Here is a 19,251-nt window from a genome sequence, read left to right on the forward strand (position 1 = left end):
TGATGACTGAATTTGGAGAAACAAAAAGCAAAAAAAAAAAAAAAAAAGTTAAATTAAGTCCAGTTGTTGAAGCATGCTGCAAGATACACATCAAATTAAATTCACACACTCTGTTTTTGTGTGTGCCATCTAATTAGATTAAAGCTGCTTACCAGAGCATACTGCACTTTCTTGAAATAAAGGCCTGTCAACTTTCCTGTCAAATTTCCCCAGTAAAACAAAATATTAAACCGAATCTGTTCTTGTTTGGCAATTAATGATACAGTGTGACAATTCAATACACTAAAAAGATGCTCAGAAACCAGGAAAGATGTTGCCAGGCCTCGTGGCATTCTTTCTTTAATGAGTTAAAGGAAGTAATTGATTTCCCAAAGGGGCGATGTTGTTTTGGAAACACTATTTTCATTTTGTTCTAATGGACAATTACTTAACATAGGATTGTTTTTTTCTATTCCTAATTATACTCCAAGGGAAAGAAAAAAATCACCATTTGCATAAAAAGTGGTGTTCATCTATCAACTCGAATTATAGGCAGAAATATTCACAGGTAAATGGTTTCTGGAGGCTGGAATCCTGTAGTAAAGTTATAATTGTCTAAAGCGTTTACTAATTTATATGTTAAGAGAGGCAGAAGCTTCCAAAGCTGACATTTGCAAACTACATAATAGCTAATGTGCCGCACAGCTCTCAGAACTGTCAAGAGCACCAGACAGATGGCAGCATTTCAACACTCCTTTCAGTTACTTGCATCATGCACTATTTCATTTTCATCCAACAATCCAGGTAGCAATGTTCCTGACTTTTCAAGGCTATCCATTTACTGTGACGGCCAAATCAGATCCTTACTGAAAAATTCATCCCCAAATGTCAGCCTGTGCACAACAAGCAATCGGCACGGCGCTCCAAAATACCACGGTGAATATTTTAGAATAACTAAAAGCAATCCAAGGTAGACATTTATATTTCATATGCATGTCCTTGTACCTCACGATATCTTTGAGAGTAATTTGTCTTTGATGTAGGCGAGGCATCAATATTTGAATTTCTTAAAAAATCACACTGGATCAAGGTCAAGCCCAAGAAACAAGTTTTTTAGTTGGTCTAAGGTTTGTTATTTGAACCTAAACTTTTATATATACTATAGATAGACATAATTTATATGTACTTGTTAACATATAGATATTAAGCTACAGAGATAGCTTTTCTGCTGCAAAAGAGAGAACAAATTGTGAAATGCTGTGGCACGGTCAGCCATCTCTTCACTTGCTTGTTTCCATCTGCTGTTGCCAGTTTCTGCCACAGAGTGGTGCAGACGCTGCTGTCTTGGAGTGAGGCAGGGCCAGCCCCGTGTCCCATAAACACACACAAATCATTTACATGCTGTACTCATCAAAGGCAACTCTTCCTCATCTCCGCAGAGATTTGCTGCTGATCTGAGTTTCCAATATTGCATCTCAGAGCGTTGCGGCTAACCTTTGCAACTGCCAAGAATGTGATTAATTTTTTAAATACAGCTGTTGACCTATTATTGAGATGGAGAAGAGCCACGCGAGACACTCATCTCCTCTCCGCTGTATAATGGAATGCATTATTGCATCAGTGTTTACAAGGCGTGCTAAAAGAGAGACAGAATGAGGGAGAAAGCATTAAATAAAGCAATTCAGCTAATGTCGCTTTGGGCCTTGTGCACACACAAAATGCCAATCAAAAGTCGCAATTCTTTGATTCATTGCAGTTTGCGCTGGCAGTTGCATCTGAGAGAAGAGCGGTGACACAATGTGGAACAATAATTACCCCGCAGTGTTAAAGTCCTCCAGTGTCTTGGTGCTTTCATAAATAAAATATGTTCAAGATAATGGATTTATGCTCAATAATTCATCATCAGAATGTTTCAAACCAAGTGATATGTGTCGCAGTATTCTGTAACACAGCGCTTAGCCAAATTAAGTTATCTTGAAACAGATTTATTGACAGGGCTACTGCTGTTTTCATTTACTCAGCAACCATTTCTTAATTACCCCTGCAAAACACATAAAACAAACAATGCCAATGGACTGATTCTAAACCACTCAGTGTCATTATTAACTACACACCGTGCATTCGAGTCCGGACCAAAAAGTACCAAACATTACAACTCGCTCAAACACTTTGAGTGGCTCTGAGTTAGAGTGAGAGGAGAGCAGTGGGACTGTGATATTTGTCATTCATGACCTTGGTGCTAGCCAGCCATACAGGCAGTTTGGTTTGATGACCCATCAGAGAATCTGTCTGGGTCCTTGCAAGAGCCAGAGGACCAGGGTGACATCCAGGTCTGCGGTCTGTTCAGCTGGACGGGGGTCAATCAGTGGGGCTGAAGATCCAAAGCCAGCTGGAGAGCCATGATTTGACTGGCCTTCATGTCCAGAGTGTCCCATTCCCAGAAGCAAGAGGAGGCCTCACTGGCACGTTGGAGAAGGCTGCTCATACTCATAATTAATTGCATGAGTTTGTATGGTGTAGGACCAGCACAAGCATATTGCGGTTTTGCATTAGATTGCTAGAAAGACAGAAAACACATGCATATATATAAACAATGAAGTACAAATCATCTGTGTTAGTGTAAAGCAAGCCCTACCAATGTGATTATGGTTAAATCAGTTGTCTCAGCCACAAACAAATACAAATGGGACAGATGCACTTGCAATCAACTGCAACAAGATACCCACTTTAAATAAAAACAACTCCATTTCATCAAAACACACATATGCGGTGCTTAAATCTAGAAAAGGCTTAAGCATCCAGCAGAGAATGAGGGAGAGAGAAAAACAATTTACATGCAAATCAAACCTTATCATCTCCATCTCTTTATGCCACTTTTGCCGACAAAATTGCATTCATATGCACAAAGGCATTCAATTACTGTAGCTGTGGCTCAACTTTTCACATACCAGCATTTTCTATTTGGAGAGGCAGGCCCATGTACATTTAATAGGTAGCCATTCTGTTCCCCGGCTCTGCGAGAGATCACTGCCAGTGTGTCAGTTAGAGGAGATGGCAGCATGTATCAGTGCATGAAATAAAGCTCATGCTCCAAAGTGACAGGTCCTGGATATTGTTGGCAAATGGATGTTAAATTCACTCTGCAACCACCAACAGCAGCCCTGGCTATGAAAAATTAACTGTACTCTGGCTAAAGGGAAGGGAAATTGCTTTGCTAGATATACCACAAAATCCTGTTTGTGAGCCATCCATCTGTCAGATCTCTTTGCAAAAAAAGTCCTTCAGCTCTCTCTATTAAAGAGTCTGCTCTCATATGCTGTTCAGAGTAATCCAGTATGAGAGCGGAAACAAAGAGATGTCAAAGAGAGTTAGAGTAAATCCTAAATCTGTGCTGTAGATTACAAATCAGGAAAGAACACTGGCTCCAAGGGCCACAAAACAGACCAGGTACTTGTTATATGTGAACCACTAGAGGGCACCAATCACCACTGTTACTATTCAATAGTTAAAGTAGGTTAGTTCACTTAGTGTACATTATAGTCTATAACTGTTGGCTTTGGGAAGCAAAGTGTTATACACCAAACTACATAAGAAACATTGTAAAGGATACATTTTCCACTGCACAAGAAATATTTTGTAAACCTTTATTTATCCAGGCGCGTGATTTCCAGGGGGTTTAGGGAGGTTATGACCCCCCCAATAATTAGACCCAACCAATATAATCCTCCCAATAAAATTTCAGGTATTACCAGCAAAACAGTATAATGTTTAATCATCTGGGAATTTACCCAGATTTATTTCAGCACAAAGTTACACTGATGTATATATACACAAGGCCTGGTATTATATACATGTTTTATCTGCAGATTGCTGTCGTTAAGTAAAATGTCTCATGAGGTTTGAAGTCCACTCATGGTAAGCAGCAGTGTATTTATTTATTGTTTTGTTTTTGTTTTTTTTGTTTTTTTTTACCGTGTATTTATTTTCTATAACATGTATACTGGGATAAGTCAGCATTAGCAAATCTCCCCCCGGCACACACACACACTCTCACCCTTATTAGTTTTCATGGGTACAATACATATGGTTCACTTGGCTCTTTCTAGCTTCCAAATATTGAGACCAGTTTCGCATCCTACCAGTAGATGTCAATCTACCACTTTGAATAACTTCTGGCCTTTCTGCAACTGGGTGTCGCTGTTTTTCTCTCCTGGCAAGGTAATATATTGTGTGGTGACGCTCAGCAGCTTTGCGTCAATGAATTCCAAATTAATCCAGTATAATGATTTCCTCCCTCTCCCCCTACCCACCGCATCGCGAATGATTATTTAGAAATTCATGAATAGGGATAGAAAATCGGTCGCTGGAAGTCAGAAAGTTAGAAGGGAGGCGTGGTGATGCTCTCAGACAGCAGTGAACAGTGCAAAAAAAGTACCAAAAAAGTCGCCCACTTCTACCAGTTATAAGGTTATTGGCTGAATTGGTTGGCAGAACTTTAGTAAACAAATAGGTGATTTTAAGTCTGGAAAGAAAAATCATGAAGATCATTCCCAAACAAACAAAAAAGTCAAACAACATGCTGAAACCTCTTGGCATGCAGGTTATAGTTTATCTTGGAATCTGCACATATTAATTTAAGAAATGCACACTTAAAAAGCAGGTCTTCATTGGTTTAATTGGTCAGCTTGGCCCAAAATTGGTTAATTTCGCCTCTAGATGATTATCCTACTCTTTAAAAAAAAAAGATAAAAGAAACAATTAAAAAAAAGAACATTTTTATTTGTTTGTAGACGTTTTCTGGTAAAAGCGAGTGACTAAGAACTGTAGTCGGTGAATCATTCAGCATTTGATTTGCTGGTTCGTCCCCATTTCTTTCCCAACCTGGAGACTGCGCAGAAGGCGTCGGGGGAAAAGTGCATGTGCAAGCAGAACTAAGAAAGTTCGCAGACCCGAGGTGCAGGATGTCCCGTTAAGGAGAAAAAAAAATCCTGCTGAGGAGCAGAAGCAACACAAGCTGACGGGCTGCAAGGACTGCGAACGGCACTTACCGCACAAGATATACTGTTAACCAGAGAAAATGGGCTTTCCGACGATATTCAGTTGTCGTCGGAGTCTTCTCAAATTGTTTTTGCTTCAGTTCATCGTGTTCCAAACAGTAAATGCTCGTCCTTCTCCTATTATCAGGTTTCCTGGAGACGATACCCCCAGAACAGACAAAGAAGTTGCTTTGGTAAGTTTCTGTCTTTTTTTTTTTTCTTCCTTCCTCAGGATATGTCTAAGTAGGTCAGGCAGCAATGAACTGTTTTTACCCCTGGAGTACCAGAAATGAACAGGAGTAGTTTTCACATTATTTATTTCTTATTGCTCTAATTTTATATAAAGATACCATAAGAACGCTAACCTATTATTTTATGTTTTTATCCAAACTTTAGCATTATCTAAACAAGTTTTATGGATGCCCACAAGACAGATGTAATCTTATGGTGCTCAAGGATACCCTGAAGAAAATGCAAAAGTTTTTTTCTCTGCAAGAAACTGGAGAGATTGATGCCAAAACTGTAGAGATCATGAAAAAACCCCGCTGCGGTGTCCCAGATGTGGCCAATTATAACTTCTTCCACAGAAAACCCAAATGGCAGAACAAGGACGTCACCTACAGGTCAGAGAATTAACAATAACACACATGATTAGAGAGGCTATGGATTATGCTATAATGGGAGTGAGTGCCAATCCACTGTGACTCCAAATTAGTTCTCAAACAATTGCGGAGGTTTTAATCAGCTTTGCCTGCAAAATGGTTATGGCATTACCACTGGGTGTGATCTAATAGTTTTTGAGTTACTTGGCATGCTGCACTTTAGGAAACCGTTTACTGCACAGCACTATTTTAAAAATCTGTTGCTTTAACAATTGCCCATAAATCAAAGTTGTTGTACTGAGACATATTTGCCCCTGTCTAACCCTCTATAAACCGACCCCACCCTCTCCACAGCCTCCATTCCACACTACCCCCATCCACACAGTCTTGAAGTGCTTGCATCTTTATGTCTCGCTAACACCAGCATTCCTACACAGTATGTGTCAGGTCCTTTGTTTTCATTCTGTTTGAGGTTTACTATGATGTGGATGTAGTTTATTTATATCAGCGGTTTTGCATGTTCTGATCATTCCAGCCTCTCTGTCTGTGTGTTTATAAGAAAGACTGGAAGCCAAAGACAATAACAACTATGAGATCTTAGACTGTTTTCAGGAAAAGGACTGTGTAGACAGGCATACAAATGGGTTTGCGGCTGAACATTGTTTCAGGAGGTGCTTTTACAGATTACTCATATTGGCCTCTTTATTTTCCATGATCTTTAGTAATGAAAGGAGAATTTGCAACACTCACAGATTGTCCTGATTGGACAATTCAAGTCATGCTTGTTTTTTTGTTCTACTCAATTTGTAGAATCCTGGGTTACACTCCCGATCTGGATGAAGAAGTCATAAATGATGCTTTCTTCAGGGCCTTCAAAGTATGGAGTGATGTCACGCCACTCACTTTTACTCGCATCATGGATGGAGAAGCTGACATCATGATTAATTTTGGCCGCAATGGTATACTATGTGTATAAACATCACACTATATAGATATTCCATTTGTTATTTGAAAACTATTGTACATCTGTACTCAGGTGGGTTTACGAGAATCACAATTAATAAAGAAATGTATCAGTTTGTTTTATAATAATACAATTGTAAGCCCTCAAAATCCTCCTTTTATTGGATCTGCCACATCTTTGTAATAGAATAAAGAGATTGTACCACAGGATAAAATTCTAAGAATGTTCCTATAATAATTAGCACAAGTCAATATTTAAACAGAAGCTCACCGAGTTCTAGACTAATGCTGAAGGAGCAAAAACATACATCTTTTTAAAGTAACATTCTTTTCAAAGTGACTCTACATCCCGCCATCCTGTATTTTAGGAATTCTTTAAAGACAGTGGGGATTATGGTATTAACCCAGTTCATTCCAAACATTCCAGCTAAAATAACCACTTGATATTTACCCGCATTCTGTCTGGTCACAGCTGACTATATTCAGAAAGAATCTAGTAATTATAGGGAAACGCAACTGAAAATCGGCCGCTGAAGAAGACATGGAATTGTTGTTTCAGAAACAGAAATCTTTGAATACATGGACAAATGTCACATCATGTCTTAAGCAGTCAGTATACATGTTTTGATTGGTTAATGATGTCATCAATAGAGCATGGAGATGGTTACCCCTTTGATGGCAAGGATGGCCTCCTGGCTCATGCCTTTGCTCCAGGCCCAGGAATTGGTGGAGACTCTCACTTTGATGATGATGAGCAGTGGACACTTGGAGAGGGGCAAGGTAATGCAAGAATGCTAGTTACAAAAAGTGCATGCAGCAAAACCACCAGTGATGATTTCTTAAATTTATTTAGTTCTTCATTTTTTTGCTTAGACTGTTATGTAAAGTTAATTTAAAACTTTGTCAGGTGAGAATTTGAAATTGTAGAAACTAATATAACTTTCAGATGCTATTTTCCAAGCATCTTTTTCTGGCACCTGACATCATATCAAACTACAGCCATCTGGAAGCTAAATTTAAAAAAAAAAATCTCTATTGCACACATTTGTATTCGCATCCATTGACCCAGATAGTTTTACTCCCAAGTACTTCCCCTTTTTAACATCCTTATGTCTGGATATTTAATTTGTGTGGAAATAATCTATAAACCTATTTTCCATTTCTCTTGGTGCTAGTCTTAAACAGATGAACAGATGAGGATCTCTTGGATGAATTTTTATTTTCTCAATATGTGTTTGTTGTTCATACTGTTACATACAAATCATTTGTACCCTGCATTATACAGTTTGGTTGGACATTTTTCAAAGCCTACTTTGAAACTGCTTTCCAAATTCTAGACAACAATATTTGCTTTAACTTCCAGGAAGTTGAAGCTTGCTATGTTATGTTAGCTTGCTTGCTATTATTGTAACAAAAGTTACCTTCTAAACATGTGTGAAACTAATGCTACAAAGTTTTATAGTGAATTGAGAAACCATCATATGAAATCAAACACCATAGAGCAAATATTCATATATCTTCACTCCTTTCTATGTATGCATTCTTTGTTTTACAGTGGTGAAGGTGAAATTTGGCAATGCTGATGGCGAGTTTTGTAAATTCCCTTTCCTGTTCATGGGCACTGAGTACAACAGCTGCACAGCTCAGGGTCGTGATGACGGTTTCCTATGGTGTTCCACCACTTACAACTTTGATGAAGATGGCAAATATGGCTTCTGCCCTCATGAATGTAAGCTTACCCAGTGGGTCCCTTTTTTGTTAAAGCATATACTATATGTTTGACATGCAGCTGTGATGTCTGTTTGGACATTTTGCTTTTGAAACTTGTGATTTTTGTGGCCCCACATGACCTTAGGCGTGATGTGCCCTACTTGGATCTTATTGAACCAGACAAAACATTTAATTAGTCTTTCAGTACTGGTAAAGCAATACTTAATATCACATCATAGCTATACTCAAAGCTGTTCTGTTGTTTTTGAACATGAAGAAAGTAGGTTGGCCAGGAAAATGCTTTTTTTTTTCTTTAAATTTGTTTTATTTGGAGTGAATTATGGAACATTTCTTCTCCAAGTTACTGCCCCACTTTACAACATGAGGCTTTGTCAAACATTTTGTTTATCTCTGTTATGTTGCTGTCCATGGTACTAACATGATCAGATGCTATTACAACTAACTGCCAAAATACACATGTTCAAAGTCATTTTATGTGATAAAAACACGAGTAAGGCCTGTTTGCACTGGAGTTTTCTATTTTGTTAAACTTTAGTTTTGAAGTAAAAAAAAAACCAAACAGTTCCAATGTACCTATTTTGTTAATTCAAGTTTATTGTGTTCCCTTGTGTTATATCACTACTTAGTGATCAAGGGTTTTGTATTACAATTGAATTTCTTATTTTAGTTAGAAGAATGTAAAAACAAATACTGTTTTTAAATTTATTAGGCCATCTGTAACTTCATTTGGTTTGTGATTTGCAGTACTTTTCACCCTGGGTGGAAATGCAGAAGGGGCTCCATGTAAATTCCCCTTCAACTTTCAGGGGGAAAAGTATGATGGATGCACCACTCAGGGCAGAGATGATGGTTACCGCTGGTGTGCCACTACTGAGGATTATGACCGCGACAAAACGTATGGCTTTTGTCCTGAAACTGGTAAGTGGTGTGTCATGTGTTGTCTCTTATTCACATAACATATAGTAAAATGAAAGATAATCACATCAAGTTGATGTCCACTTAGGTGTGCATAGTGGTCACGGCCTTCATTATGCAATAACACTTAAATAAATAAATATTTCACTAGCGGTGCTTTTTTTGATGAGCAGTGCATAGTGCCTTGCCATATGTTGGGCTACAGGAATTCTGCAGCTGCGGTTTTTGGTTATGCTCGTGGTGGGCTGAATAGCTATAAAAGTATTTTAATGTGCAGTAGCAGGGCCTATTTTCCATTCTGTCAGTGGGGCTTGTTTTAGGGTTGAGGTACTGGGGTAGGGAGAAAGGCATACAGGGAGAGGTACTACCGTTGGTGCTTTCATCTGATTTTATTTGATTAGGGATGAAGCTTTGCTGTAGAGTCCTGTGTGAGAACTTGTACCGAATAAGAAATTATACTGTTTTTTTGTTTTACTCTTTCTTTCTTTCTTTCTTTCTTTCTTTCTTTCTTTCTTTCTTTCTTTTAACACAAAACCACTCTTGCCAGACTGAAAATGATCTCTCTTTGAAAGAAAATCAATTTGGATGGGTGCATTTTGGTTGTGTGCCTAATGGATTAGTTATTGATGTCGTGTGTGTTGTGCCAGCTGCTTTCATCGTGCTATTTCTGAACATCATCTGCACTCATTTCATAATAACCCAAACTTTTCCAGAAAGAAAAAAAAATCACTTTGCATAGTGAATTTATAAGATAATTAAGCAACTGAATTCAGTGCTTATTTTGCATTTACTGTTTTGCATTTTGTTGCTGTTACCAGCAATGTCAACAGTGGGAGGTAATGCAGATGGAAGCCCCTGTGCCTTCCCTTTCACCTTCCTGGGAGACACTTATGAATCTTGCACCACCTCTGGACGCAGCGATGGCAAAATGTGGTGCGCTACCACCAAGAGTTACGATGATGACCGCAAATGGGGTTTCTGTCCTGATCAAGGTAAAAGAATTTGCCAGTGGTATTTGGGGATATTTTTCCCAAGAGCCAGTGGATTGGAAGACACTGAATCTATCTTTTTCTTTTTTTTCTTTTTTTTACTGTGGAAAGATAATAGATATTTGTTTAAACTAACTTGTTTCTAGGCTACAGCCTTTTCCTGGTAGCAGCCCATGAATTTGGTCATGCTCTTGGTTTGGAGCACTCTCAGGACCCCGGTGCACTGATGGCCCCTGTTTACACTTTTACTAAAGACTTCAGGCTCTCCAATGATGACATCAAAGGCATCCAGGAGTTGTATGGTGAGAGAAAATGCCACATAGAGTCTAATACCAATAAGTGCCTGGGAAAATGATTGTGTTGTCAGTGGATAATTTGCAGACCCCTTTAAATAATAAATACTGTGGTAAATCTGACAACAGGTGTGCCAACAGACAAGCCTTTGCCTCCAACCCAGGGTCCTGTCACTCCAATGGATATCTGTAATGAGCCAGTGATCTTTGATGCTGTAGCACAGATCAGAGGAGAAACATTCTTCTTCAAAGACAGGTAATCATCTCAGTTAGCAACTTGATGTATCTTTAAAAAAAAAAAAAGACTTCAATGTAAGAAAAGTCTGAAGCCCAGGCAAAGTGTTCTAGATATGCAAGCTGTAATGTTCCCAGTTGCTCTTTTGAGTCTTAAATGTGATGTAAAGGCTGAGTTTGTGAACACTGAAAGCACTGCCAAAGTCCTGTTAAATTTCCTGTCTGTGATCTGTGCGTCTGTGGTTTCTCTTTTTACAGTCTTGTGCCACTTGAAGATTGTGAGCATATTGTTGTTTTGTGATATGACAATTAGTAAGAGTTGAAAACAAGCTATCCCTCTACTCACGCAGTGACAACCAAAGTAGTCATCATTCATAAACAGTCTACACTCCTCTTCTCCACCGGCGCCAGTGAATCCAAAGTCATGTAGCTTTACTATGTGTCTGCTGGCTGACTCTGTAGAAAAGAAGTTGCATAAAGTCCTGTGGTTCGGTCAACAGCCTTCGTGAGTCAGGGTACTTCCCGTAGAAAGATCAACAGTTTCATTGCAACAGCTGAAGTTTGTTACAAAGAGCTTACCCCAGTGGCATGTTACAAAAAGGAACTGTTAGGACAAACAAATGATGGGTTAGCTGTTGACATTGTTGACACAAACACTATAATTTCAACGTTAAGAGCTGCATATCCTGTCACAATCATTTGGAAATCAGCTAAGAGTAGATGCATCAGCAAAATGCTCAAGAGTCAGTTAGCTTGGCTTTTTTCACTGAGTTACAATATTTTTCACCTTGCTGTGGCTCTAGCAGAGAGTGTGCAGCGAACCATGAAACTTTGGATCAGTTGTTGGTCATCAAGTCAGCTGAAATGATCTTTTTCTTCCATCTGAAACATTATATATCTTATTTAACTGTTGGGACAATTTTTTTTTAAAGTGAAAATTTTATTTTCACTTTAAGCATTGTTGAAGTCTGAAAATGCACACAGTCACATTAATGTAAAGGCAAGAACAAGTTTCCGACATACCTCGGCTCTCAGGTCACCGTTGTTTAAATGAAGCCATGGAAAAATAATATCTTAAAAAAGAAATGACATTGTGTCTAAATGATAGGATGACAGCAGTGCTAAGCATCACCTACCTGGGTGGAATTTAACAGATGATTAAACTGTCATTTTGCAGAGAGATGGTATTCAGAGCAAACTGGTTCAGTTTAAGGTGGCTAAAAGTTCCATATACATATGTTACACTGAAATTTAGCTGAGCTGTAACATATTTAGACATTTTCCTGTTTGCCAGATTTTTTAGCACCATTGTGCACTAATCTAAGCTGTTGTGTGATGTTTTCAAACACATTTAATTCAATATGACGTGAATTTTAGGTTGCTATGTGAAAATTTAATCAAGCAAAGTTTAAAAGTTATTCTGAAGATCAGGGTGGGAAAATGAGGACATAGTATTATGAAGTTACTGTAGTGAACAAACAGTATATCTCACTGAAATCTGGGATCGGTAAAGTTTTAGTACAGGCCTGTTGGTCCAACTTCATAAGTTGCCTGAAGGGCATGTCAGAGTTGTATGCTGCAGAGTTCTGGTACATGCTAAGTTTTATAGCTTTACAGAAAGAGCTGTACCCTCTGGGCTCTGGGGCTAAGCTCACTTGACTCTCCCACTGTAAAAGTGGAATCTCTCATTCTGTTAGCTCAGCATATTTATGTTGTGAGACAAATCTTAACGTGATGCAATGAGTAATACTTGCAGCACTCCCTGAGCTCAGCATATAAGTGGGTCTGTCTGTCTCAAGGCTTAAGGAGAAGGTACTTAGAAAGTCTGACTTATAGAAAATGTTTGGCCAACCTGCTGGTTAGGTCTGTTCTGAAGCGTAAAACCAGTAGAGATTGTTGTGACTGTTGTGCAGAGGCTGGTGAAAAACTGTTAAGAAAGACTGCTGTTTTATAGAAGCACTTTTGTTGAATGGTAGTAGTTAAAGATAATGACAGTATAAAAATACAATAGGCCTCACAAACACTGCCAAATACCTGTGACTGAACTTTGCTTTTGAATGTTTCATTATTTTCTGACTTTTTTGGTGCACTTTAAACATATTTAGACTCAAAAATGATAAAGATCTGTTCTCCATCTACTTTATTCTTTTTCTTCTGGTTTGTGAATGTCGAATGTTTTCCTTTTTTATGTACACCACAATCCATGTCTGAGAGGATGTAGCGTTAAACCCCACAAACCAAACTTTTTGTTTTACCATCATAACTCTCAAAGAAATACTTTGGTGTACCTTTTCCAGCTTCCCTGACAGATACTATTGTTACTCTTTCTTCAGTTGTGAAATTCTTTCTATCTTCTTTTTTGTTTTTGCTCTGTTATACAATTTTAGTGCCTTTTCCACAATGCATTTTAGGCAAACTTATAATGTGGGTCAGTACATTGAGCCATTTAAATCAATGTGTTAAAAACTTATATTTCTCACAAAGCTCAGTTGCATTGTCATAATCATCAACCTGTATTTTTACACAGTTCAAACAGGACTTTGTTAAGAACAAATCCAAGATCAATGGATTATCTACTTCAGATGTTCGGGTTATTAGTAATTACCTGTATGAAAATACAGGTAAATAAAAAAAGAATAAAACAGACTCAGAGATCTAAAACAACAGGAGTGCTTTAGAAAAATCACTTGAATATTTTCTGTACACGTATTCCCCTTACCACCCCTAGGCAGATCTTGTTTTTCCTTTTATTGAGTGCATACTGGAAGAAAAGAGAGGGAGGAAAGGATAAAATTAAAGCTCTGCTACAGACTGAAAACCCTCTGGATATTGTTAGTGCACGAACAGCAAACTGATCTGCAAGAACACAAATAAAATAATGACATTCGTAGATGGTTGGTTCAGACTGGAATATGTCTCATCTTTCATCCTGACAAATGTAACTTTGGGCAAGTGTTATGTATGCACACTTCTATTTATGCTTGTTTGTAAAGTTTTATTCTCATCTTCACTTTATCATTATGACAACTGATCTTTGTTTTTGGCAAATCTTTGTCTGTCTAAAAAATAGGTCAGTGGAAAAGAGTATGGTAAGCTGCTATTGTTGCGCAGCTGTGTATTGGAAATCCGGGCAAGATGGGTCTTGTTCCGCTGGCGTCTGCAGCCTTAGTCCTAACGAGAACCAGATGCTCATGAATCAGACCATTGTGGCTGGCTCGGCCAGCGAAGCACTTGCACTAAAACCCCGATCTCTTATACACACAGACACACATGCTTTTTCTCTCTCTTTCTCTCCCCACCTCCTCATCAGCCCCCTCTGGTCCTTTCACTCTTACTTCTTCACTCTTATTTCTTCCCTAGCCTGTCTAACTCATGATTGCTCATCCACCCACTCTCTCTGCAGGTTCCTGTTCAGGTCAGTCAACTTTAGAAGCAAACCCAATGGGCCAATGCTAGTGGCCACCTACTGGCCTGACCTGCCCGCCAAGATAGATGCTGCCTATGAAAATCCAGAGGAAAAAACAGTCTTCTTTGCAGGTATTCTGAGGAAAGCAAGAGACTTTGAAAAATTCACATTTAGATCTGTTTTAATATTGACATAACCCCGCACTTATAAGGTGATGAAGGAAACAGATGCATTACTTTTAATGAGTAATGAAGATGTGTCTTCCCCATTTTACCACTTGGATGCATTTCCCCTAATGCCATTTCTATTACCTGAAACTTTAGGAGGCACCAGAATGTAGGCCAAACACTCTTAAGTGCAGTGTGGACTCTTCCAGCATACTTATTAGTGGTTTATGAAATATTCACAGCATTTTACAAATATGACAACTTTCCTGAATACTGATGAGACTTACATGATATATCCATCAACTCTAAAGACATTAAGATGGTTTGGTAAATGTTCGACTTATTATCTCACTGCAAAATTGGTTCATAGAGTTAACCCTTGTGTTGTCCTCGGGTCAAAATTGACCCCTAGGTGAATGGCAAACAAGTATATGGGAATCCCGAGGACAACACAAGAATAAATGATTAAATGTTGATTTAAAAGTTTAGTGATTTTCATTAGAATAACATATTGTATGTATCCTAAAAGTGAGTTCTCTTTTTATCTTACTCTTCTCTCCCAGGCAATGAAATTTGGATTTATAGAGCTGATCAGTTGGAGACAGGCTACCCGAAAAGGTTGTCCAGCCTTGGCCTCCCCACTGACCTGCAGCAAATCGATGCTGCCTTCAACTTTAGGAAGAACAGGAAGACTTACTTCTTTGCTGGAGACAAATTCTGGAGGTAAGGAGAGTTAAAGTTTGTGCAAAGATTTGCATTTAATGTAATTAAAAGCCCTGTGTGACTTGACCTAGCTCTTGCAATTGAGGTCATAAACTGTTGCAGTTGTGTGCTATATCTGAACTGAGTTAGTGTTTGGTGTGACCTAAACGGTACAGTAACTCAACAGCTTGTAGTTTTTGCACATATGAAGCCGTAGTCTTTGTTTTATCTGGGAAAGTGCCATCATATGTGTTTCTGATGCACTTTATCAGATGCAAACCAACGAATGTCATTCAACAACAGAGGGTCTTTAAAAAAAAAAAAAGTGAAATCATGGCTATCTCACTTCTATTGTGCATATTGCACTGGTCTGCAGGCTCTTTGGCCTAAACAAACAGGTACAGCATGCTGGCCATGTCCACAGTCCCTGTCCAATTGTAAATCGACTTTTTAGTGCATTTACAGCCACAAACCTTGAGTAACTGAGAGTAAATCATAATAACAATGCAGCCAGAACAGTTTGCCCTAACTAACGTCCTATGTTATTAAATAGCAATGATATTAGTCATTATCTGGCTGATGTGCACACACCCAATTTTTAACAGGCTAAAACAGAGAGCAAAGCAAAGCAGCAACTGTACTTTGATAAAAGGACTGTGCATTATAAAAAAAACATTTTTTAAATTCTTTGGGTATGGGAGCGACCTAGTTAACAGTCTGGATTGTTACTCTACTTCTTTTACTTTTATTCTCTTCTCTAAATGATGCAAGAAAGGAACAACAGTTTATGAAACTGATGGTCAGATTAGCTACTAAAGCTCTGAAGGCATCCTCTGACAAAAATGTCAATACACTACATATTTTTGGCACAGCATAGAGTTGTTCGGTGCTAAATTAATGCTATTAATGTAATACATGTCATATGTAAAACCTCAGATGTGATTTCATTGTTGTGTGTTTACAGATATGATGAGACCAGCAAGACAATGGACTCTGGCTTCCCAAAACTTATTGCGGATTCCTGGAATGGTATCCCAGATGGCATTGACTCTGCCTTCAGTCTTAATGGCATTGGTAAAATAATACTTTTAACAAGTAAATTTGACCAAAATATGGCAGGAACAGTTATTAGTATGTGAATGAATTTGTTGCACGATTCACACCATTGTGCCATTGCTGTACTCTATTTTCCAAGAAAAAGTGATTTCAAGTTTTCAAGATATGGCAGTATTTAGGGAAAAGGATAAAAAGCTACACCTGCAACTTTGTTAGTTACAGAGCATTGTAGTTCTTTCCACTGAAAACAATATATGAGTATAAGGTTTCATAGGTATATCATTTTAGAACACTGTCATATTTTAATTAGTACTAAACAAAAAGAACAGCTCAAACTAAGCAGGAGAAGTTTGATTCCGCCACATTTCATGGCAGCCCATGCCAAAGGAATGTCAAGACATTTGACTGGAAAATATGAATCAACCTCACTATGGTAGGAAAAGTCACAGGTTCCCCAAAAGGTCTTATTTTCTGGGAATTGTGAATGTTTGTACCAGATAATATAGAAAGCCTTCAATAGCTGTTGAAATATTGGAGTCCTGAGCAAATGGGAAACTTCCTGACTCTACCGCTTCTAGAGCCATGGCTCCAATATGCCAAGAATATGCCACACAACTGTTGCTATGCTCTGATAACGACACTAGTGTTTTTATGTGTGTGTGATTACTGTCTGCACAGCAGCATTCCTTCTGGTAAAATTGCAGGAAAATCCAGTCAGCTCTATCAGTGAGTCTGGCACTCTGCCTTTGTCAGTAAAACTCCTCATATACCAGAATTGAGCAAACAGTGATGCCTTCTAGGCAAAAAAAAAAAAGTGTTTAGAGGAGTTGGCTACACAAAGAATGTCAGGAAGGCAAATAGACCATAAGGAGTATTTCTGAAGTCAGGGAGTGATCAGTGGTTTTATAATGACAGAATTGTTGCATTTTTTGTGAGTGAATATCACAGGTTAGTTGACACTTACTTTTACTGCTGGTGCAAAGTGCATTGCAGCCACTGTAAGAAGTAAATGGTGAATTTTTAATGTGAGACCACCAGTAAATATCTTTTGAGATTCTCACTGTCAGCCATGTATACTTGAGGTCAGAGGTGGTTAGCAAATTTTTGCCTATGGCAAGCAACCAGGGACTTTTTCATTGCTTCTCTCCTAACATACAGACAGTGCTGTAAGTGTCACATAGCCCCTTCCCCACACCGTAAACAAACATATTTATATAAAGAAGGTCTTTCACCCTCTACAGAGGCGCCTCTGTGTACCTCCTCCTTAGCATAATTCAGAGAACGCGAGGCTTGACTTTGGCTTCTGATTGGGTATTTTAATTCTTGTACGCTTGTACAGAAGCTTGTTTATTTCACTGTTATTGCGTGGTAGTTTGTTTGACTCGAGCAAATTTAATAAAGAAAATTCTCAGCTTAGTAAATGTTTTAAACACAATGTGTATTCTGCTTGTCTTTCACAGACTACAGCTACTTCTTCAAAGGCAACCACTATTTCAAACTAGAAGACAGCAGCTTGAAGATCGTGAAGTTGGGTGAAATCACAAAGGACTGGCTCGGATGTTGAACATTTCCAAAATGTCTCACAACTAACTTGTGTAATGGTGACCTCTTGAGCCTCATGAGGACATTATTGTAGTATTGAACACAACTTAAGGTCGCTGCAGTGAAAACTGTTGTAATTTTTCTATCATGGCAACTCTGCACGCTTTCCTGCAGCCTGTATAACCGGTCTCCAGATTTGTAGAACGCCACCCCTGAACCTTCTTCGTAGGCTGAACATATGCAACTGGATATTTGCTACATTTCTGTGTGACTTTGACATTTTATTTGTTATGCTGTTATGCAGATTTATTACAATATGCACCCCATCTTTTATTATTTTATAGATTTTTTTTTCCCAAGTCAGACATCAGGTATGTCCACACTGCTTTAAAATGCAGTGCTATACTGTGCTGGTCAATATTGCCTTTTTATACAAATTTGATTTCTTTAACACCATAAGAGGAAATCATGTTGGCTTAGAATTATTTCAGTGTAATAAGTGCAGTTTAATAATTGTATCTGTTTAATTACGTTTTTCATTGTTGTGCGCTACATTTGAAAGAATGAATTTGCACAATGTGACCGAAAATGGTGCTTTTAGAGATCGCTTTTTGCATATAGTCATATATATACATTATATTCTGTATAACTATGTCTGATCGGACTACTTAGTATCCTCTGGATGTATAAAAGTAGTATTCCCAGACACATTATCCTTCATTTGATTAGCACTTTGTTTAGGACTATACAAGGGAGTGGCACAATAGGAAGACCAAATTATTTCCGTGTCAACTCCATGTTACATTTCCCTACACTAATGGTACAGAAAGATTAATGGCACAGGTTGCCTCTAGAGGCTGTATAGGTTTCATGCATAATGGAACCATGACAAGAGTACCGCAGTAGTATTGCTTAATTATCTTTTTTTACATGTTTTTTCCTTGTGATGGTTTGTTTATGCTTTTTGCACTGTCATCAATAAAGATGGTCAATATAATAAATCTACAAAATTGTGAATGATTAGCCATGATATGTGATCCTTATCCGCTAGGTACCAAAAAAAAGTGGGAGATCATATACCTTAGTGCACTGTATACATACTCTTGCAACACATTAGTGGTAAAAGTAGATCTATAATGCTTGTGTTATGAACTTACACCAGTGTTGCTTTGTCATAGAGTTCATCTTTATGATATATAGTAATGCTGGCACTTCTTTAAATTTTAAGGTTCTATAAGTAACAAGCGGGCTAACTTTAAAATAATCAGATATAAAATTCATTGAATAGAGCAAACGGACTTTATCTAAACCCCTGCAAAGACTATAATTTGTTATGAAACTGTGCCATCTTGTGGACATTTATGATAAATGTGTAGCCTTTGCATAAAATCAGTTATTTGCTCGTGACACCGCGATCGTCCTAACTTTCTTTAGCATTTACTCCCCCGGGAGTCCTAACCAGTGTTATTTTATCAAAGCACACAACCTACGAGACAATTTTAATCTTTTCCTATCTGAACCAATTTTTTTCGAGGCATCTAAATGGGATACCACTATATTTTAGATACTGTCGAAAGGGTACTGTCTAAAGTCAGTACCTTGCAAAATTTAGTGACAGTGTACAAACATTCACTTA

General features: G+C 38.2%; 1 protein-coding gene across 1 annotated transcript; it reads left to right on the forward strand.

Annotated features, from left to right (window-relative positions):
- The first annotated feature begins 4,867 nt into the window (after nt 1–4,867).
- On the forward strand, nt 4,868–18,625 carry mmp2 (matrix metallopeptidase 2). Its single transcript, XM_086264727.1, has 13 exons — nt 4,868–5,209; nt 5,412–5,638; nt 6,428–6,576; nt 7,232–7,360; nt 8,136–8,309; nt 9,056–9,229; nt 10,045–10,218; nt 10,362–10,517; nt 10,638–10,764; nt 14,146–14,279; nt 14,879–15,038; nt 15,982–16,091; nt 17,534–18,625. Exons 1-13 carry the CDS (start codon nt 5,057–5,059, stop codon nt 17,635–17,637), a joined length of 1,971 nt encoding a protein of 656 aa, XP_086120853.1. The 5' UTR covers nt 4,868–5,056; the 3' UTR covers nt 17,638–18,625.
- Nucleotides 18,626–19,251: the final 626 nt, after the last annotated feature.

Source organism: Aulonocara sp. 'chitande type north' Nkhata Bay, linkage group LG1 (genome assembly GCF_057382095.1).
Source record: "Aulonocara sp. 'chitande type north' Nkhata Bay isolate Kocher_YH1m ecotype deep benthic linkage group LG1, A_spYH_male_GT1.1, whole genome shotgun sequence".
Lineage (NCBI taxonomy): Eukaryota > Metazoa > Chordata > Actinopteri > Cichliformes > Cichlidae > Aulonocara > Aulonocara sp. 'chitande type north' Nkhata Bay.

Coding starts and splice junctions, on each gene's coding strand:
- mmp2 (XM_086264727.1), top strand. CDS start 5,057: ATGGGCTTTCCGACGATATTCAGTTGTCGTCGGAGTCTTCTCAAATTG. Junction 5,639..6,427: donor AACAAGGACGTCACCTACAG/GTCAGAGAATTA, acceptor CTCAATTTGTAG/AATCCTGGGTTACACTCCCG. Junction 8,310..9,055: donor TGGCTTCTGCCCTCATGAAT/GTAAGCTTACCC, acceptor TGTGATTTGCAG/TACTTTTCACCCTGGGTGGA.